The 23,404-nt window shown below is 44.5% G+C and overlaps 1 protein-coding gene across 1 annotated transcript in view; it reads right to left on the bottom strand.

Moving 5' to 3' along the window:
- Positions 1 to 13,069: 13,069 nt before the first annotated feature.
- LOC141270845 (uncharacterized) overlaps positions 13,070 to 23,404 on the bottom strand; it is a 75,203-nt gene continuing 64,868 nt past the window's right edge. Inside the window, exon 18 of the mRNA XM_073680942.1 lies at positions 13,070 to 14,067. Within this exon, the coding sequence (XP_073537043.1) occupies positions 13,142 to 14,067 (926 nt within the window). The 3' untranslated portion in view covers positions 13,070 to 13,141. The remainder of the gene's footprint in view (positions 14,068 to 23,404) is intronic.

Below are 23,404 nucleotides of genomic sequence, written 5' to 3' on the forward strand. Positions count from 1 at the left end.
TTTCAAATTCGAGCTGTTTTGAGCGGTGTTCGAGTCGTTCGACGAACCCGAACGATTTGAAAAAAATACGGCTGTTCGAGGTTATGTTCAATAACTGTTCGTGCACCAAATTCGTAACTGGATTTTTTCACAGTAATGCTGATAATCAATGCTAATACACAGTTTGAGTGTACAGCGGGGCGGGGGGAGGGGCATGGGATGGATCTCTGCAGAAATAATGAAGATCTCCATTTTTTTTTCTCTTTCCCGCATTTACAGTGGGGAGGTGCAGTCTGTCAGTCCATCAGCACACACACAAGCAAGGGCATGTGTCATTGGCTGTGTATGTCACATGTCCTTGCCCTATAAGACCCAGCCATTTTCCCCGTCGCCACCATTTTCTCACTGCTGCAGCTGAGTGTTAGACGGCACTGCTGCTGTTAGCGCTATATTGTGTAACTGAATTGCAAGCGAATTTTCTCTTAAATAGACAGAAAGGTTTAGGGAGTAGGGACTAGTTTGTAATTCCAGCCCTTTTGAGGGCTAGGTTACATCAGTTCCTATCACTTTTTGCCAGTCAGGTCTGTTTTAGTGCTGTGCAAGTGTTTTTCACAGCTTTTGGCTAAATCTAGCTAAGCAAATCCTTTTGGGCCTCTTGCAGTGTGTGTTAGTCAGTGGAGTAGCGTATCTGTGTTGCAAGCTACACCACCTGTGTATGTAATACAAATTTTTTACTGCACCTAGCCAAGTAAAACCTTTTGGGCATAGTAGCAGTGTGTGGTACTCATTGTATTAGGCCATCTATACCAAGCTCCACCAGCTTTGAAATTAATAATAATTTTTAGCTGCATCTAGCCCAAAATAATTTTGGGCATAGTAGCAGTGTGTGGTACTCATTGCATTAGGCCATCTATACCAGGCTCCACCAGCTTTGAAATTAATAACTTTTAGCTGCATCTAGCCCGGAAAATAATTTTGGGCATAGTAGCAGTGTGTGGTACTCATTGTATTAGGCCATCTATACCAAGCTCCACCAGCTTTGAAATGAATAATAATTTTTAGCTGCATCTAGCCCGGAAAATAATTTTGGGCATAGTAGCAGTGTGTGGTACTCATTGTATTAGGCCATCTATACCAAGCTCCACCAGCTTTGAAATTAATAATAATTTTTAGCTGCATCTAGCCCGGAAAATAATTTTGGGCTTAGTAGCAGTGTGTGGTACTCATTGTATTAGGCCATCTATACCAAGCTCCACCAGCTTTGAAATTAATAATAATTTTTAGCTGCATCTAGCCCGGAAAATAATTTTGGGCTTAGTAGCAGTGTGTGGTACTCATTGTATTAGGCCATCTATACCAAGCTCCACCAGCTTTGAAATTAATAATAATTTTTAGCTGCATCTAGCCCGGAAAATAATTTTTGGGCATAGTAGCAGTGTGTGGTACTCATTCTATTAGGCCATCTATACTAAGCTCCACCAGCTTTCGAATTACTAATAATTTTTAGCTGCATCTTGCCTGTAAAATAATTTTGGGCATATTAGCAGTGTGTGGTACTCATTCTATTAGGCCATCTATACTAAGCTCCACCAGCTTTCAAATTCCTAATAATTTTTAGCTGCATCTTGCCTGGAAAATAATTTTGGGCCTGTAGCAGTGTGTGGTACTCATTCTATTAGGCCATCTATACCAAGCTCCACCAGCTTTGAAATTAATAATAATTTTTAGCTGCATCTAGCCCGGAAAATAATTTTGGGCATAGTAGCAGTGTGTGGTACTCATTGTATTAAGCCATCTATACCAAGCTCCACCAGCTTTGAAATTAATAATAATTTTTAGCTGCATCTAGCCCGGAAAATAATTTTGGGCATAGTAGCAGTGTGTGGTACTCATTGTATTAGGCCATCTATACCAAGCTCCACCAGCTTTGAAATTAATAATAACTTTTAGCTGCATCTAGCCCGGAAAATAATTTTGGGCATAGTAGCAGTGTGTGGTACTCATTGTATTAGGCCATCTATACCAAGCTCCACCAGCTTTGAAATTAATAATAATTTTTAGCTGCATCTAGCCCGGAAAATAATTTTGGGCATAGTAGCAGTGTGTGGTACTCATTGTATTAGGCCATCTATACCAAGCTCCACCAGCTTTGAAATTAATAATAATTTTTAGCTGCATCTAGCCCGGAAAATAATTTTGGGCTTAGTAGCAGTGTGTGGTACTCATTGTATTAGGCCATCTATACCAAGCTCCACCAGCTTTGAAATTAATAATAATTTTTAGCTGCATCTAGCCCGGAAAATAATTTTGGGCATAGTAGCAGTGTGTGGTACTCATTCTATTAGGCCATCTATACTAAGCTCCACCAGCTTTCGAATTACTAATAATTTTTAGCTGCATCTTGCCTGTAAAATAATTTTGGGCATATTAGCAGTGTGTGGTACTCATTCTATTAGGCCATCTATACTAAGCTCCACCAGCTTTCAAATTCCTAATAATTTTTAGCTGCATCTTGCCTGGAAAATAATTTTGGGCCTGTAGCAGTGTGTGGTACTCATTCTATTAGGCCATCTATACCAAGCTCCACCAGCTTTGAAATTAATAATAATTTTTAGCTGCATCTAGCCCGGAAAATAATTTTGGGCTTAGTAGCAGTGTGTGGTACTCATTGTATTAAGCCATCTATACCAAGCTCCACCAGCTTTGAAATTAATAATAATTTTTAGCTGCATCTTGCCTGGAAAATAATTTTGGGCCTGTAGCAGTGTGTGGTACTCATTGTATTAGGCCATCTATACTAAGCTCCACCAGCTTTCAAATTAATAATAATTTTTGTTCTCTCTGAATGTGTGTTCAGCGCTGCTGGTGGTGTGCTGACAGATAAGTGCACATGGCTGTCCACTGACAATGTAGACAGACTCACGTTCATAAAGATGAACAAATCATGGATCCGCAAGGACTTTTCTACCCCTCTGTCATCCTGAGGAGAGTAAAAGCTTGAGGATTTGTTAAAATCACCTCACCAACCGTTTTAAGCAACTCTGGGGCAATTGATGCCACATAAGTGGTGTGTGTGCCCCAAATTTTTTGAAAAAATGGAGACTCTTTTTGGAGTCCCCTTGCTGTGTTTTACGTGACGTTGGCATCATCAATTACAGGTGGGTTGGGTCTTCCCCCCCGTTTTAACCGTAAGAAACTACATACACTATGGCTTGGGGTAACACAGATGGTTGAGTCTGAAGAGCTGTTTACTCAGAGGTCTGCTCCAAAGCTTCAGTGTCTGCTAGTCAGCGTAGTAACCCAGCTGCGAAGCAAGCTGCACCGCCTGTGTATCTAATAATGATTTTTAACTGCATCTAGCCTAGGCAGACTGTGGGGACCCCCAACCAAACCCAGACGCTCTGCATCTAACCCAGCCAATCATTTGATAGTATTGCTAGTAGCAGAGTCGCATGGGCTCTAAACCTTGCATAGCCTGTGCATTTTTTCAGATCGATAAGGATGACCCAACTCGTGTTATCTGTAACATTTGTCACCAAAAGCTAAGTAGAGGCCAAAAAATCCATAGTTTGAGTACTTCATGCATGAACCGTCACACGGATATGAAGCATAAGTTGCAGTGCGAAACTCACTGTGCTACAATGCGGCCTAGCGGGCCGGGACAACCACCATCTGCCCCACCTGTGTCATTCTGGGGAGACTAAAAGCTTGAGGATTTTGGAAAATCACCTCACCAACCATTTTAAGCAACTCTGGGACAATTGATGCCACTTAAGTGGTGTCTGTGCCACAATTTTGGGAAAAAATGGAGACTCTTTTTGAAGTCCCCTTGCTGTGTTTTGCATGACGTTGCCATCGTCAATTCCATGTGGGTCTTGTCTCTCCCCCCCTTTAACCGTAAGAAACTACATACACTATGGCTTGGGGTAACACAGATGGTTGAGTCTGAAGAGCTGTTTACTCATACTATAGCCTGGGAATCAGAGGTCTGCTCCAAAGCTTCAGTGTCTGCTAGTCAGCGGAGTAGCCACCGCCTGTAGATCTAATTACAATTTTTTTTTTCAAATTCAAGTTTTTTTTTATTTTTGTGTTGAAAGAGTACAAGAAAATACAATATACATAGTAAAAGGGGTAGTTTAACTATAAATCTATGCATAACGACAGTACATTGGGGGGTACAGGGAGGGTTTTCCATCAATATCCATATCAAGCATGTATTTTTCCATATGAAAGATAGAGAGAGAGGGAGCGGACCACGGTAGACCACAAATCAATAGAGTGCAATTATGATCATTGTTGTGCCAACATCACGGATAACTTTAGTTGGGGGCTAGATGGTAGGCGTCAGAGTTTTGCAAATCAATCCAATCCCTCCAAATCACACAGCATCTATCAACATCAGCCGGTGAGATGGCAATCAGATGCTCCATCCTATTAAGAAGGGAGATCTCCGCAAACCATTCCTCCACAGTGGGTGGGTCTCTGCTTTTCCAGTGTCGTGGAATGACACTCTTAGCCGCCTGTATTAGGTAGCCTATTGATGACCTTTTATAACTACGTTTACTTATTGGTAACATTGATAAAAGGAGGGCTTCTGGCATATTAGGGATAGTCAAACCAGTTATTTTCTCAATCATGGGAACCACCTTTGCCCAAAATGCATTTATTATAGGGCATGCCCACCATATGTGTGACATTGTCCCTTCCCCCTCCCCACATCTCCAACATCTATCTGAGACCACTGGATACCATCTATGAAGGACTGCTGGTACCCGGTACCATCTAGAGATAATTTTGAAGAAGGTTTCCTGAGCTTTGGACCCTATTGAGGTTTTATGTGTTAGGAAGAAACATTTATCCCATTGTGAGTCAGAGAAGGACTTCCCCAGTTCCCTTTCCCATGCACCACAGAATCCTGGCCTATTGTCAGTTACCTGGGCAATGAGGAGATTATACAGTAGGGAGATGGAGTGTGTAGGGGGTGACAATGATAGGCTCAATTTTTCAAAGTTTGTGAGATCTCTATGAAGATGTGTGCGCTTCTTCACAGTTGAATAGAAGTGTTGTAACTGGCTATATTCAAAATTAGCCTTCGGGGAAATGACTCTTCCCTGTAACAAGTCATTGAGGGGGAGCAGCGAAGTATTGGAGATGACATGAGAAAATAATATTGGATGGGATTTATTTGAACCGAGAAATCTATTTGCAGATAGTCCTGGTGGGAAATCTGGATTATCTGAAATCGGGAGCAAGGGGCCCTGGGGGTCGATTGAGGATAAGCTTTTTTTTGGGATCTCAAAGACAAAGCAGTGGCATAAGTACTATATGACATGAGGCCAAGAAAGGGGACAATTAAATGGGCTCACCATGGGAGAGTGGTAAGAGCTTTAGGACAAATGGATTGAGCTATTTTGACCCACAAATTCCCCTCCGAATGATGGAAGAAGTCCAGGATTCTAGCGTGCACTGCTGCCATGTAATACCTTCTACAATCCGGAAGGCTAAGGCCCCCCATTTGTTTGTGTCTGATCAGAACGTGCCCCCGAATGCATGGACGCCCACTTGCCCAGATAAATCTGCAAAAGCTACTGCGTAGTCTTTTCCAAAGATTTGAGGGAATTACCACGGGAATGGTTTGGAAGAGGTATAAGAGTTTAGGTAGGACGTTCATTTTTAGTATATTTATTCTGCCGAACCAGGAAAAATCCTTCTCCGGCCAAGAAGTAAGATCTCTATGGAGTTGTTCAATAAAGGGCCCAAAATTAAGATAAAATAGACGGGAGAGGTCTCTATGAATACGAATTCCTAAGTATTTGATATCCTGTGAGGGCCAGGCAAAGGGAAAGTTGGACTGGATGGAATCCTGTATGGATTTGGGGAGGGAGACATCGAGGGCCTCAGACTTCGCTGCATTGATTTTAAAATTTGACCATGTACCAAAGTGATCTATTTCAGCCATAACAGCAGTGATGGATATATGTGGTTGAGTGATATATACTAGGACATCATCAGCAAATGCAGAGCACTTGTACTCGGTGCCTCCCACCTCAATCCCCCTAATATTGGGGTTATCGTGAATTGATGAGAGCAGGTGCTCCATCACTAGGATGTATAAGAGAGGGGACAGAGGACATCCCTGCCTTGTCCCATTGGTGATTATGAAAGGTGATGATAATGTTCCATTTATCTTCAGCCTAGCTGACGGATTGCGATACAGGGCCATGATTTTGGCTATAAAAGGGTCCCCTACCCCAAGCTTTTTAAGAGAATAATATATGGCGTGCCAGTAGACTCTATGGAATGCTTTCTCAGCATCCAACGAGAGTATCTAATTACAAATTTTTAACTGCATCTAGCCCAAGCAATACTTTGGGCCTAGCAGCAGTGTCTGTTAGTCAGCGGATTAACCCAGCTGTTAAGCAAGCTACACCACCTGTAGTTTGGACACTTAATTTTTTTCAAAGGAAATGGTTCGAGGCCCCGGGACACTCAGTGAAGAGCATCGGGGAGGCACCCCAAGGCACAGGGGCTGGGACTGGCGGTAGGACGCCTTGCGGTGGACCGCCAAGCTCGATCCTTATAAAAGCTTTTTAACTGCAGCAGCTTTAGTGGACGCTACTGGAGCTGGAATTACCGCGGCTGCTGGCATGAGACTTGCCCTCCAATAGATCCTTGTAAAAGGATTTAAAGTGTACTCATTCAAATTAGAGAGACAATTTAAATTAAAAAGATTAGACCTGCCTCCACCGCAGGGGGGCTCGCTCGACCCACCAGCGGACAGGCACCAGTATTGGGAGAGGGGGGCTGGCCGTCAGGGTCCACCGCCGCTCTGGCACAAACCCTGCGACACGGAGGTCGCACGGGCAGGAACAGACTGGCCATGTCGGCTTCGCACTTTTTTGGTTTTAGAAGGGCATGACATGCCTATATCTGTGTCTCCCCCTCCTTTTACTCCTCCACCTCTTTTCTTTTCGCATGACTACATGTACTTGTCACTTTTCCATGTGTTAGTTGTGTCTTCTGAGCAGTTTGTCAGCTTTTGGACACCTTTTGAAGTGTTTTCTATGTGTTTTCTATGTGTTTCTATGTGTTTTTGTTTGCCTGCCATTGGTTTTAACGGTGTTCGAAGGTGTTCGACGAACAGTTCGACGAACAGTTCGGCGAACATACGGATGTTCGACGAACCGAACCGAACTCGAACACTATGGGGGTGGCTCATCACTACTTATAATCAGTGTGTGTGCATAAAAGCAGAGTGAGTTTCTGGGACTCTTGCATCTTTCATCCAGCCACTAACATTTCTGTATTGTGAGTCAAGGGGAAAGCAAAAGAATTGTCAACGGATCTTCTGGAAAAGGTAGTTGAACTGTATAACACAGAAAAGGGATACAAAAAAATATCCAAGGAATTGATAATGCCAGTCAGCAGCGTTCAAACTGTGATTAACAAATGGAAAATCAGGAGCTCTGTAAAAACCAAACCACGGTCAGGTAGACCAACAAAAATTTCGGCCACAACTGCCAGGAAAATTGTTCGGGATGCAAAGAAAAACCCACAAATAACATCAGCTGAAATTCAGGACTCTCTGAAAACTAGAGGTGTGGCAGTTTCAAGATGCTCAATAAGGAGGCACTTGAAGAAAAATGGGCTGTATGGTCGAGTCGCCAGAAGAAAGTTATTACTGCGCAAATGCCACAAAGTATCTCGCCTACAATACACCAAACAGCACAGAGACAAGCCTCAAAACTTCTGGAACAAGGTAATTTGGAGTGATGAGACCAAAATGTAACATTTTGGCCACAACTATAAACGTTATATTTGGAGAGAGGTCAACAAGGCCTATGATGAAAGGAACACCATTCCTACAGTAAAGCAGGGAGGTGGATTGCTGATGTTTTGGGCATGTGTGAGCTACAAATGCACAGGAAACTTGGTAAAAGTTGAAGGAAAGATGAATGCAGCACTTTATCAGCAAATACTGGAGGCAAATTTGCACTCATCAGCCTGGAAGCTGAGCATGGGACGCACTTGGACGTTCCAACATGACAACGATCCAAAACACAAGGCCAAGTCGACCTGTCATTGGCTACAGCAGAACAAAGTGAAGGTTCTGGAGTGGCCAACTCAATCTCCTGACCTCAATATCATTGAGCCACTCTGGGGAGATCTCAAGCGTGCAGTTCATGCTAGACAGCCCAGGAATTTACAGGAACTGGAGACTTTTTGCCAAGAAGAATGGGCAGCTTTACCATCTGAGAAAATAAAGAACCTCATCCATAACATTGTAGCATCGACGTCTCTGCCCCCTGCCAGGCAGAGACGCCGTCCCCCCTACCGCCGCGGTCCTACTCCGGCGTCTTCCGGCCTCCCTGCTGGTGCACGCAGCTTCCCTGGCACTGTGCTTAGGGCGCGCGTGCGCGCTCCCCCCCTCTTAAAGGGACTGCGCGCACCATCCTAAAAAGTCCCCGGCCAATGGCCGGAGGACTTTCTCTATAAAAGGCACCTCCTCCAATAGTCCCAGAGTGGCACCTGGTCCCTCTGCTCGGTCACTCCCTGGTTCACGGAGTCGACTGAGCCGCCGTGCGACCTTGGTCAGGCCGAATAGATGCTTAGTCACGCCCCTCTGGTCCCTCCTAGCATCGCAGCACAGTGGTTCCACCACCCGGATCCATAACAAACATCCACAAAAGACTTCAAGCTCTCATTGATGTTAGAGGGGGCAATACACAGTATTAAGAACTGGGGTATGTGAACTTTTGATCAGGGTCATTTGGATGTTTTTCTTTGTCATTAAGATTTAAAAAGAGAAGACACAGTAGTTTGACAATAAATGGCTTCACCCAACCAATAACCATGAGTGGAAAAGAAAGGAAAAATTGGTGACATGTTCAATACTTACTTCATCCTCTGTATGTTGTCTGCAATCTATCACTGCAAACTCTGCAAGTCAAAATGGTATTTCTCCCTATCCAAATGCACCAATAGAATAGCTTCTGGCCACGTTTGGGCTAGTCCTGCATTCTGTATAAATTGTGCAACAAATTGTGAGATCAAATTTCTCCTATTACCAGCTGAGAAAATGAAAACTAAATTGTGGAAAAATATTCATTTTTAACTTTGAAGGCCCAATGTTATAAAATTATGTGAAACACCTGTGGGATTAAAATGCTCACTACACCTCTAGATCAATTCAATAAAATGAGCTGGCACAACAGGAGCTCTGCAAGTAGGACATGACTTTATCAATATAGTTCAGTAAAATTTGCACTTGAAAATTGCGCTTCTTCTCTTCCGCTCCCTGCTGTGTGCCTAAACCGTATTTTCTGAACACATATTGGGTATGTGTTACGAATCGTGGTTCTATGCTCCCACCTGGTAATAGAGCTGGTCTGGTACGGCGCTACTCCGGTCGCAAACACCGCCATTGTCCTGACCCGGGGGCAGAGTTACCATGCGTGCAGGAAAATTGTCCCAATCTTGTGGAGCATTGAGTTCTGGCGTTTTCTCTGCCGAGGGAAGATGGGACGCTGTCTTCCCTGGTTGCCAAGCAGCGTAGGATGCTGTTTTGTTTGGCAATAAGCAATGGTGGGATTTTGTCCAGCCTGCTGTTGAAGATAGCAGGGAGTGGCTTTCTGGGGATGATTGGCAGGTAGTCAGTACCTGATCATTTGACGGGCTATATAATCCTGCTCCCTGCTCAGTCCTTTGTTGTTTATTGCAGTTTCCCATGTGCTTGGTGGTTTGTGGTGTTAGCATTAGGTTTTGCTATTACAGCAGGGTTTTCTCATTTTCTCTTTGGGTTACACTTTCTGGGGATCCTGCAGAGGTACTCACCTGGTCCTGGACTGGGCACCAGCGACGTCACCAGACGCCAGCTGTCCGACGACAGTGGGCCTGGGAAGGGCTCTGCCAAAGTCCCCCTTCCATTTAATGGGAGCTGGGTGAAGAGTATTCCTTGCCCTCAAGGGCTCGCCTAGCTGGGCAGCTTGTGCCACGTGCTTCTGTGGCTGCGCCTTTACTGGTTTGGTGCCAGTCTTTTTGGGTCCCTTTTTGAAACGCATAACAGTATGGCAGAGTTCAGGAAATATTGTGCAACAAACTGTGCTCGAGTTCTTCTCATAAAAATGTAACATCTCTGTTAGAATAATGCCATTCATATCTTCACTTATGCAATATAAGTCATATGCGAATGAGTTTGATGGGGTTGTCCACTACTCGGACAACCCCTTCTCAATCCGTATGTTTCCCTATTTTAATAAAAATGCTTATACTCACCTCCGGTGGCAGAGCCATTTCAGCTGTGTCGGCACTGTCTCTCATGGCGATTGATTAACAGTGTGACGTCACGCGAACCCTTTGGCCAACAGCGCTGGCTTTACCTTACCTGCATCCGGACAAATTGCTTACATTCGGAGGAAGTGAACACTGCTAATCTCTCTCTTCCTCCGGATGTATGTGATACATCTGAGGACAGGGAGAAGCAGCCATTAATTGACCACAGGGTTTGTGTGATGTCAAACTGTTATGCGATTGATGAGAAAGATAGTGCCGACACAACTGGTACGGTGATGGCACCGGAGGTGAGTATAAGTCTTGTTGTTTTAAAAGGGGGAAACATACGGATTTACAACCTCATTAAGTGCTTTTGGGGGTGTCAAAAAACTTCTCAAGTCCCTACCTCCCTGATGGGGAATAAAGCCAGTAAAGCAAAATCTTGGGAAGTGCTTTGACATGTCTAGAGCACTTAATCCTAATTTATATATACATTAAAACAGTGATGTTTCAGTCAGTAACCAACAGTTTTCATAAAATGTGATTCATTAGCATAACATTTACCAAATTCTGGACATGAAAATGCTTTGCCCCTGTGTGAGTCTTTTGATATTTAACAAGGCTTGATTTCTGAATAAACTTTTTCCACATTCTAAACACGAAAATGGCTTCTCCCCTGTGTATCCAATATCTATACCTCTAAAAATCTATTCAAAAGTGTATAGGACACTAAAGAAATAGGTTTTGTAGATTTCTTTGAAAATATGAAAACCTGCTGCTAAATTTTCAAGTTTTCATCCTAAAAACATAAAAACTTTTGGAAAATAATGTAAATGAATGTAAAGTATACATCTGTTAAATGTTCTTTATGAACTATTGTGAGTGATAACACTAGGTGTTGTATGGTCATAGTCACTGAAAGTTAAAAAATGTACACATTTTCCAAATTTGACACATTTCAGATATTTTCATATATAAATTCATCTAAATTTACCACTGACAAAATACAATTTGTCGTGAAAATATAATCCCAGAATCATTGGGAGATGTAGAAGCAGCCCAAAATTATTCCCACATAAAATTACATACAGTACAGACCAAAAGTTTGGACACACCTTCTCATTTAAAGATTTTTCTGTATTTTCATGACTAAGAAAATTGTACATTCACACTGAAGGCATCAAAACTATGAATTAACACATGTGGAATTATATACTTAACAAAAAAGTGTGAAACAACTGAAAATATGTCTTATATTCTAGGTTCTTCAAAGTAGCCACCTTTTGCTTGGATGACTGCTTTGCACACTCTTGGCATTCTCTTGATGAGCTTCAAGAGGTAGTCACCGGAAATGGTCTTCCAACAATCTTGACGGAGTTCCCAGAGATGCTTAGCACTTGTTGGCCCTTTTGCCTTCACTCTGCGGTCCAGCTCACCCAACACCATCTCGATTGGGTTCAGGTCTGGTGACTGTGGAGGCCAGGTCATCTGGCGTAGCACCCCATCACTCTCCTTCTTGGTCAAATATCCCTTACACAGCCTGGAGGTGTGTTTGGGGTCATTGTCCTGTTGAAAAATAAATGATGGTCCAACTAAACGCAAACCGGATGGAATACCATGCCGCTGCAAGATGCTGTGGTAGCCATTCTGGTTCAGTATGCCTTCAATTTTGAATAAATCCCCAACAGTGTCACCAGCAAAGCACCCCCACACCATCACACCTCCTCCTCCATACTTCACGGTGGGAACCAGGCATGTAGAATCCATCCGTTCACCTTTTCTGCTTCGCACAAAGACACGGTGGTTGGAACCAAAGATCTCAAATTTGGACTCATCAGACCAAAGCACAGATTTCCACTGGTCTAATGTCCATTCCTTGTGTTCTTTAGCCCAAACAAGTCTCTTCTGCTTGTTGCCTGTCCTTAGCAGTGGTTTCCTAGCAGCTATTTTACCATGAAGGCCTGCTGCACAAAGTCTCCTGTTAACAGTTGTTGTAGAGATGTGTCTGCTGCTAGAACTCTGTGTAGCATTGACCTGGTCTCTAATCTGAGCTGCTGTTAACCTGTGATTTCTGAGGCTGGTGACTCGGATAAACTTATCCTCAGAAGCAGAGGTGACTCTTGGTCTTCCTTTCCTGGGGCGGTCCTCATGTGAGCCAGTTTCTTTGTAGCGCTTGATGGTTTTTGCAACTGCACTTGGGGACACTTTCAAAGTTTGCCCAGTTTTTCGGACTGACTGACGTTCATTTCTTAAAGTAATGATGGCCACTTGTTTTTCTTTACTTAGCTGCTTTTTTCTTGCCATAATACAAATTCTAACAGTCTATTCAGTAGGACTATCAGCTGTGTATCGACCAGACTTCTGCACAACACAACTGATGGTCCCAACCCCATTTATAAGGCAAGAAATCCCACTTATTAAACCTGACAGGGCACACCTGTGAAGTGAAAACCATTTCCGGTGACTACCTCTTGAAGCTCATCAAGAGAATGCCAAGAGTGTGCAAAGCAGTCATCAAAGCAAAAGGTGGCTACTTTGAAGAACCTAGAATATAAGACATATTTTCAGTTGTTTCACACTTTTTTGTTAAATATATAATTCCACATGTGTCAATTCATAGTTTTGATGCCTTCAGTGTGAATGTACAATTTTCATAGTCATGAAAATACAGAAAAATCTTTAAATAAGAAGGTGTGTCCAAACTTTTGGTCTGTACTGTATGTCAGATTTGAGAAATGCAGTTGTGTTGTAAAATAAAAACTGACTGCATGTTCAAAGGGTTAACAAGTATTAATTTATTGCTGTAAAATTTCCCACATTCTAAACATTAAAGTGGCTTCACTCTGATGTCTAACAAGATTTATTTTAATATTAACATTTCACATTCTGATTATGAATTTACTCTTTTGTGAGCATTTTGATGATTAACAAGAGCTGATTTCTGGTTAAAGCATTTTCCACATTCTTCACAAGTAAACGGCTTCTCTGGCGTGTGACTTTTCTTATGTTTAATAAGATGTGATTTCTGCTTAAAACATTTTCCACACTCTGAACATGAGAACACGATTTCTTCTGTATGTGTTCTCCGATGTCTAACAAGATTGGATTTAGCAGTATAACATTTCCCACATTCTGGACATGCATATGACTTTGCTCTTGTGTGAGTATTTTGATGTGTAACAAGATTTGATTTCCAGTTAAAACATTTCCCACATTCTAAACATGAATATGGCTTCTCCCCTGTGTGAATTCTCTCATGTTCTATAAGATATGATTTTTGGTTAAAACATTTCCCACATTCTGAACATGAAAATGGCTTCTCCCCTGTGTGACTTCTCTCGTGTTTAATAAGACATGATTTTTCGATAAAACATTTTCCACATTCTGAACATGAGTACGGCTTCTCCCCTGTGTGATTTCTTTGATGTTTAAAAAGAACTGATTTATCAACAAAACATTTCCCACATTCTGAACATGAAAATGGCTTTACACCAGTATGAATTCTTTGATGTCTAATAAAACACGATTTCTGGTTAAAACATTTTTTACATTCTGAACATGAATATGGCTTTTCCATTGTGTGAACTGTTTGATTTATTATACTCTTTCTGTGACAGTTCTTTTTCTTAACAGTCAGCGATGATTCGGAATATGGGACCTGTTTAAAATGATCAGATGATAGATCTTTACTATGATAGCCAGGAGGTATATTTGTAATAATGGCAAATTCTTCATATGTATCTGGTGTCCTGCCACAGTCATATGATTTACATTGTACAGAAATCTGATGTCCCTCTGAGATCCTGTTACAATCACCTGTAGATGATAGAACATATGTCATTATTTTTGAATAATATTACCCGAAAATAAATGAAACATATACTTACATATCTGACAGGAACCTCTCCTGCAATGTTGCTGCTGCGATTCCTAGCAATCACGTAACATTTTTAAATCTGACGGAACCGTAAAGGCTGCAGTCAATCAGCAACCACTGATTGCAGTCACCTGACATAATGTGATATGACTGCCGGGAATCACAGCACCATCATCACAAGAGTGTAGTGACAGTCCAAGAGGAAAGTATATATATATTTTTATGACCATATAGACAAAGGTCAATTATAGCACTCAGATTTTAAATTTTAAAAACTGGAGTCTTTATATATGTTTTTTCAAGTTTTACAAACCAACGCATTTTGACCAAGTGATCTCAGTCATGCCTGTAATTTTTATGACATGACAAACTCCTTTTATAACAAATACCGGCAAACTGAGCTGTATAAATCACTGAAAATATACACACTGGTTAAAACCATTAGCATTCATTCATACATTTTTAATATATATTAATTTATAATGATAAAACAAATCATGTCTGGGATATAGACCAACTGGAAAACAGTTGTTCATTGAGAAAATAAAAAACTTCACAATTCAATCTCTTCTCGACACCTGCCATACATGGACGTACAAGCAGAACCAGCACCGATCACAGCCATTTAACCCCTCAGATGATGCCGTCAATAACGATAGCGGTATCAAGATAATTATTTGAGCGAGGGGCTCCGTCTTTATCTCTATCAGCACCTTGATTGCTATCATGTGGTGTCGATGGTAGCCATGATGACTCCAGGCCGAGTAATGGCCATGGGGCCAGGAAGCTATGGTGGCTTGTTACTACCTCTTGGAGCTCATCAAAAGAATGCCAAGAGTGTGCAAAGCAGTCATCAAAGCAAAAGGTGGCTACTTTGAAGAACCTAGAATATAAGACATATTTTCAGTTGTTTCACACTTTTTTTGTTAAGTATATAATTGCACATGTGTTAATTCATAGTTTTGATGCCTTCAGTCTGAATGTACAATTTTCATAGTCATGAAAATACAGAAAAATCTTTAAATGAGAAGGTGTGTCCAAACTTTTGGTCTGTATAAGAAAGTGGTGTCACTGAAAACATAATCTCATCATATGACTCTGTCAGAGAAAACATAACAAGTTCTAGCTATTGAAAATGGCAAAATAGAAACAAATTATTGTTTGCAGAAAATAGTTTTGAGTGTCAAAAGTAGCAAATAGTGTTGAGCCACCCCCGTAGTGTTCGAGTTCGGTTCGGTTCGTCGAACACCCGTGTGTTCGCCGAACTGTTCGTCGAACTGTTCGTCGAACACCTTCGAACACCGTTAAAACCAATGGCAGGCAAACAAAAACACATAGAAACACATAGAAAACACCTTCAAAGGTGTCCAAAAGCTGACAAACTGCTCAGAAGACACAACTAACACATGGAAAAGTGACAAGTACATATAGTCATGCGAAAAGAAAAGAGGTGGAGGAGTAAAAGGAGGGGGAGACACAGATATAGGCATGTCATGCCCTTCTAAAATCCAAAAAGTGAGAAGCCGACACGTTCAGTCCGCTCCTGCCCGTGCCACCTCCGTGTCGCCGGGTTTGTGCCAGAGCCGCGGTGAACCCTGACGGCCAGCCGCCCTCTCCCAATACTGGTGCCTGTCCGCTGGTGGGTCGAGCGAGCCCCCCTGTGGTGGAGGCAGCTCTAAGCTTTTTAATTTAAATTGTCTCTCTAATTTGAATGAATACACTTTAAATCCATTTACAAGGATCTATTGGAGGGCAAGTCTCATGCCAGCAGCCGCGTAATTCCAGCTCCAGTAGCGTCCACTAAAGCTGCTGCAGTTAAAAAGCTTTTATAAGGATCGAGCTCGGCTGTCCACCGCAAGGCATCCTACTGCCAGTCCCAGCCCCTATGCCTTGGGGTGCCTCCTGATGCTCTTCACTGAGTATCCCGTGGTCCCGAAGCATTTCCTTTGAAAAAATTAAGTGTCCAAACTACAGGTGGTGTAGCTTGCTTAACAGCCGGGATAATCCGCTGACTAGCAGACACTGCTACTAGGCACAAAGTATTTCCTGGGCTAGATGCAGTTAAAAATTTGTAATTAGATACTCTCGTTGGATGCTGAGAAAGCATTCCATAGAGTCTCCTGGCACGCCATATATGATTCTCTTAAAAAGCTTGGGGTAGGGGTCTAGGGGACCCTTTTATAGCCAAAATCACGGCCCTGTATCACAATACGTCACCTAGGCTGAAGATAAATGGAACTGTAGCACCCTGAGGGCTCGGTTGCTACAGAGGTATTGCACCTCACCCAGAGGTGTGATATCTCACTCTCAGGTAAGGATGGAGTGTGGATAAGGACCCGACACCTGCATGCATTACACCACATTGCCGTGGGGCAGGGCGACCAATATGCCTCTGAGATGGGCACGACAGTCCCTGTCCCTGGCTGGAGTGGGGGGAGGGAACACTGAGGAAGGGGAACCCTGTAGTGCAGGAGCAGGGAGGAAGCAGTTCCTGGGTGCATTGAGAAGGGAGTATAAAAGGTGGGCACCATCTTAGTTCAGTGCAGAGAAGTCTGAGCAGAAATGGCAGGGAGCAGGGGCTCTGCATGAGCTCTGCTCCGGAGGCGAGCCTAGTAACAGAGGCCCAGGCCTGGAAGAGGGAGAAGGAAGGAAGAGGAGCGGAGAAGACTCCAGGAACGAGGAATGAAGGGATCCCAGGGGTGCGGACGGGCGAGTCGCCACCGCACGCCCGAATCCACCTGCGTGGAGGGGTCAGGCCAAAGGGGGAGACCGTTCCCCGAAACTAGTGGAGGCAGGAAACGACCCTCAGCTAGAAACCGGAGGCTGTGACATTTTATGTGGCGCAGCCCCTCGCTACACCCGTTAGGAAGGCACCACAGAGGGTCAGGGAAACTGGCGCCAAGTTTACCAAGAGGAGGCCCGAGGCAGCCGGACAGAAGGGTTGGTAAGAAAGGCCAGACAAAGGACACACAAAGGGGGTCCTGTGAAGCGCTCCAAAGTTATCTGGGAGTTGTCTGAGCCCCTCACCTGGTGAGCACAGTACGACGTGGGCAGCCGTTACCTGCAGACGTGGTCTGGATAATAATAACTGTGAGTAAAGGCCCTGGACTGCATCACTGACTCCGTGTCGTTACTGCTGCTGCCCTGCACCATCACCCCCATCCTCCGCATACACTGCGCTGAGGCTATACTCCTCCCGTGGGGAGTTATGCTACGCTCTGCTGCACCCACAACACCAGCCTCAGCGGTCTGCCCTGCAGCGGCGGTTCACTCTGACCGCAATCCACGGGTGGCGTAGTCGGACATTTAAACATCAAAACCACATAAATAGTTCCGCCACTGGTTTGACCACCCTGAGCCACGGAACCGGGTCGCCGCCACGAAGACTACAACCACCAGCATCCACCAAAAAGGGTCCGGCTCCAGGTGTCCCAAGGCCCAGGGGGTGCATCAGAACATTTTCATCACCTTTCACAATCACCAATGGGACAAGGCAGGGATGTCCTCTGTCCCCTCTCTTATACATCCTAGTGACGGAGCACCTGCTCTCATCAATTCGCCATAACCCCAATATTAGGTGGATTGAGGTGGGAAGCACCGAGTACAAGTGCTCTCTATTTGCTGATGATGTCCTAGTATATATCACTCAATCACATATATCCATCCATGCTGTTATGGCTGAAATAGATCACTTTGTTACATGGTCAAATTTTAAAATCAATGCAGCGAAGTCTGAGGCCCTCGATGTCTCCATCCCCAAATCCATATAGGATTCCATCCAGTCCAACTTTCCCTTTGCCTGGCCCTCACAGGGTATCAAATACTTAGGAATTCCTATTCATAGAGACCTCTCCCATCTATGTTATCTTAATTTTGGGCCCTTTATTGAACAACTCCATACAGACCACGGTTGGCAAGTTAGAACTGTAAGATTCACTACGTGAACCACTGGTGTTTTGTGGAAAAGCACATGTACACTGTGTTCCAAATTATTATGCAAAAAGTGTTTAGGAGTGATAAGGCAAGAATTTGTTTGTTTGTCAGTTAAACTCATTGATGGTGATGTGTGTCAGGGCTCTTTATATCACTGTAAGCAATTGCAGACACCTGTGCTAATTAGTTTGGCAGCTGTGTCCAATGAAAGGCAAGACTACTTAAGAAGGCTGTCTCACATTATTAAGCAGCCTACATTTTCTGCCAAAATGGGAAAGAAAAAGGATGTGTCGGCTGCTGAGAAGCAACAAATTGTGGAGTGTTTAGGTCAAGGCATGACTACAATCAACATTGTGCGATGATCAGGATGAAGTGTCTTGGCAATCAAGAAGTATGTAGCTGATTCACAGTACACACGTGTGCGTGCTGATAAGGGCAAATTGAGGACTCTTTCCTACAGGCAATTACGTCAGGTTAAAAGAGCAGCGGCAAAAAAGCCTTGTCATAGCAGCAGACAAGTTTTTGAAGCTGCTGGTGCCTCCAACGTCCCCCGAACAACAAGATGCAGGGTCCTTCAGAGGTTTGCAGCTGTGCATACGCGATCCTGTCGACCTCCTCTATCCACTTCACACAAGCAGAAACGGCTCCAGTGGGTCAAACATTACATGAAGACTGATTTCAAAACTGTTTTGTTCACGGATGAGTGCCGTGCAGCGCTCGATGGTCCAGATGGATGGAGTGGAGGATGGCTGGTTGATGGACACCCCACGCAAACACAGCTACAGCGCCAACAAGGAGGAGGTGGAGTAATGTTTTGGGCTGGAATCATGGGGAGAGAGATTGTCGGCCCCTTTAGGATCCCTGAAGGCGCTAAAGATGAACTCCATAATGTATGTGGATTTTCTCAAACAGCACTTCCTGCCATGGTTCAAGAAGAAGAACCGTGTATTTCATAGCAAGATCATTTTTTTGCATGATAATGCACCATCTCATGCTGCACATAAAACATCTGCATCTCTGGCTGATATGGGCATAAAAGGGGACAAACTTATGGTGTGACCCCCATGCTCCCCTGACCTCTACCCCATTCAGAACCTCTGGAGCATCATCAAAAGGAGTGTCTATGATGGCGGGAGGCAGTTCACATCTAAGCAACAGCTCTGGGAGGGTATTCTGTCCTCATGCAAAACAATTGAAGCAGAAACCATCCAAAACCTGACAAATTCAATGGACGAGAGAGTTCAGAAGCTCCTTTCGAACAAGGGGTCCTATGTGAAAATGTAACATCACCTAGAATAAAGTTTTGAATTGAAAACTGTTTGATTTCAGTTTCTAATAACCTGCTAATGCTTATAATTTCAAAAATGACCATTTTTTTGGTCTTTATTAAAATGAAAAGGTTGATCGAAAAGTTTGGGGGATCTAAGAGTGTGGCAACCCAGTAGTCATGATTACTTCGAATTCTGACAATATAAGGGTCATGTTGCAGGTAGTGCAGCAAGAAGGCACTTATGTGTCTTGCGCATCTCGGAGCCCCAAAATTATTTTCCGGGCTAGATGCAGCTAAAAATTATTATTAATTTTAAATCTGGTGGAGCTTAGTATAGATGGCCTAATAGGATCAGTGCTGCACACTGCTACAAAGCCCAAATTATTTTCCAGTCAAGATACAGATAAACATGATTAGTAATTTTAAATCTGGTGGAGCTTATTATAGATGGCCTAATAGAATCAGTGCTGCACACTGCTACAAAGCACAAATTATTTTCCAGCCAAGATACAGATAAACATGATTAGTAATTTGAAAGCTTAAAACGGTTGGTAGGGTGATTTTAACCAATCATCAAGCTTTTACTCTCCCCAGGATGACACAGGGGTAGAAAAGTCGTTTCAGATCCATGATTTGTTCATCTTTATGAACGTGAGTCTGTCTACATTATCAGTGGAGAGCCGCGTGCACTTATCTGTCAGCACACCACCAGCAGCGCTGAACACACGTTCAGACAGAACGCTGGCTGCGGGGCATGACAAGATCTCCAAGGCGTAAGTGGCTAGCTCTGGCCATTTATCCAGATTGGAAGCCCAAAAAGAGCAAGGGTCCAGTGACACAGTCATGGCTTCAATGTTTACTTGGAGATACTCCTGTACCATCGTCTCTAGGCGTTGACTATGTGTCAGACTTCTTGTCTCCTGTGGCCTTGCAAAGGATGGGCTAAAAAAGTGGTGAAATGATTCCGCAAAATTGATGTTACCAGCAGATACTGTGGTTCTGTTACGGTTTGAGTGCTGAGCACTTGACGGTCCCAAGTTGGAACTGTGAGATTCACTACGTGCACCACTGGTGTTTTGTGGAAAAGCACATGTAAGATTCTGCAACAGTCTCTGCTGATACTCCTGCATGCGTGCATCCCTTTCTATGGCAGGAATAATTTCTGCAAATTTACTTTTGTACCGGGGATCTAACAGTGTGGCAACCCAGTAGTCAGGATTATTTCTAATTCTCACAATTCGAGGGTCATGTTGCAGGAAGTGCAGCAAGAAGGCACTCATGTGTGTTGCGCATCCAGGAGCACCAAGTCCCTGTTGTGTTGGTTGCGAGGTAACAATCATGCTTCCTTCCTCTGTCCTCTCCCCCAACCTCGCACAACAGAAATGTGATCAAGGTCTCCCTCATCTGATGAGTCTTCCATCAGTTCGTCCTCCACTTCTTCCTGGGCTTCTTCCTGAGCTCCTGCACCTTCCTCACTAGTTTGGCTGCTACCATGCGCCCTGGTAAAACCATCTCCCCCACCCTCACATGCCTGCCGCCTTGGTGCTGCCGACCGTCTGGACCTTGCAGATGTTAGCCCTTCCGCATACAACTCCTCCTCCTCTACTTCCTCCACCTCCTCTTGTGCCACCACCTGACTCCGAATTCTGTTTAACATGTGCTCCAGCATGTAAATCACCGGAATAGTCATGCTGATAATGGCATCGTCAGCACTAAACATCTTCGTCGCCATTTCAAAACTGTGCAGAAGGGTGCATAGGTCCCTGATCTGAGACCACTCCTCCAGCGTGATTTGCCCCACCTCTGGATCTCGTTGGCCCAGGCTATACGTCAGAACGTATTGCACCAGGGCTTGTCGGTGCTGCCACAGTCGCTGCAACATGTGCAGAGTTGAATTCCACCGGGTAGGCACATCGCATTTTAGCCGATGAAGTGGCAGGCCCAACGACTTCTGTAGAGATGTAAGTCGCTGAGCTGCGGGATGCGAACGGCGGAAGTGAGCACACAGCGACCGGGCCCTCTGCAGAAGGCCATCTAGTCTGGGATAGTGGGCTAAAAATTGCTGGACAACCAGGTTCAACACGTGAGCGATACAAGGCACGTGTGTGACATTGCCCCGGCGAAGGGCCGCACCCAGGTTTGCAGCATTGTCGCACACGGCCTTCCCTGGTTTCAGGTCCAGTGGAGACAACCATTCATGAAATTGGTTCTCCAGAGCTGACCACAACTCCTCAGCTGTGTGACTCACATTTCCCAGACATTTCAAAGTAAAAACCGCCTGATGACGTTGAGCCCTACTGCCAGCATAGTAAGGAGGTGTGCAGGATCCCTTCTGCGCAGTTAGAAAGCTTGTGGCATGACCAGACAGGCTTTGGGTGCAGGTGGAGGACCGAGAGGAGGTTGAGGAGGCAGAAGCAGTGGAGGTACTTTGACATAAAGAGGATTGACGCACAACTCGTGGGGACGGCAAGACTTGGACAGCAGCCCCTTGTCCTGCTGTCACCATAGTTACCCAGTGCCCAGTCAGCGACATGTAACGCCCCTGTCCATGCCTACTCGTCCAAGTGTCTGTGGTGAAATGCACCCTGTCACACACAGAGTTTCTCAAAGAAGCGGTGATGTTGTGTGCGACATGCTGGTGGAGCGTAGGCACACCTTTCTTTGAGAAGTAGTGCCGACTGGGCATCTGGTACTGGGGCACTGCGACGGACATAAGGTCTCGAAAATCCTCTGTGTCCACCAGGCGGAAAGGCAGCATTTCTGTAGCCAAGAGCTTGCAGATGGTGAAATTCAACCTCTTAGCTTTCTCATGGCTAGGAGGAAATGGTCTTTTACTTGTCCACATCTGAGGGACCGAGGGCTGGCTATTGTGCTTAGACGGGGTTGATAAGGGTGTCCCCGGCAAACTGCCGGTCTGTGAGGAAGATGCAGGCGGACATGTTAGGTTGCCTTGATCCAAAGGTGGTGCTATCGATGTCGGACAGCGCTCAACACCAGCTGGTGTTACCACCTCCAAAGAAAATGATGACCTGCCAATCACGCTGGCTGTTGCGGGTAAAGAGGTGGCAGGTCTGCGCCCCAAAACAGGTGTGACTGCTGTCCCCCCAGTCACAGAGGATGAAGAGGCCGCGGATGCACAAGATATGGCAGACGGTGGTTGGCCCGGCCGGCTAGGCCGCATTGTAGCACACTGAGCTTCCCACTGCAACTTATGCTTCATGTCCATGTGCCGGTTCATGCATGAAGTACTCAAACTATGCATTTTTTGGCCTCTACTTAGCTTTTGCTGACAAATGTTACAGATAACACGAGTTGGGTCATCTTTATCGATCTGAAAAATGCCCAGGCTATGCAAGGCTTAGCACCCATGCGACCTGAAGAGCCACCACGACTTGTGGTGAGAGTTGTGTTTGAGGATGCAGTTGTTGACGTGCTTCCAGTACTACGTCTCTGTCCAGGAAGGCGCAACCTGACCTTGTCGTCACTAGCATCTTCCTCCACCTCCTCTGCTGACCTCATCTCTTGGCTGACTGTGGGTTGACAGTAAGTGGGATCTCCAACCTCATCATCATCACCCTGTGCGTTATCACACCCGTCGTCCTCAGAGCCAACCTGTTCCTGCCCTGACAAAAAACTAAAGTTGTCGCTCCAATCAGGTATTTGAGTCTCATCATCGTCTTCCTCATTGTCTCCACCAACAGGAGTTACAGTTTGGGAATGAGGGTCTACATTATGGCCAGAACCTTCTGCGTCTGGTCCTGGATCCGACTCATAAAGATTCTGGGCATCAGTGCAGATCATTTCCTCGTCTGGATTCACAGAAGCACTGGAGTCGACCTCTGATTCCCAGGCTATAGTATGAGTAAACAGCTCTGCAGACTCAACCATCTGTTCTACCTCATACTCAGACGGGCAGCTGGAGATTTGGGAGCTGTGAGGAAGCAAGTGCGATTGGGGTGACACCTTTGAGGACTGGAGTATTTGTGATGTTGAAGTTGATGTGGAGGAGAGCCCACTTAAAGGAGCACTTGATATCCGTTGAAGCACCTGCTGTTTTTGTGCCTCATCTGGAA

Source organism: Phyllobates terribilis, unplaced genomic scaffold, assembly GCF_046119375.1.
Source record: "Phyllobates terribilis strain yellow unplaced genomic scaffold, ASM4611937v1 Scaffold_5__5_contigs__length_657084704, whole genome shotgun sequence".
In the NCBI taxonomy this organism is placed as follows: Eukaryota; Metazoa; Chordata; class Amphibia; order Anura; family Dendrobatidae; genus Phyllobates; species Phyllobates terribilis.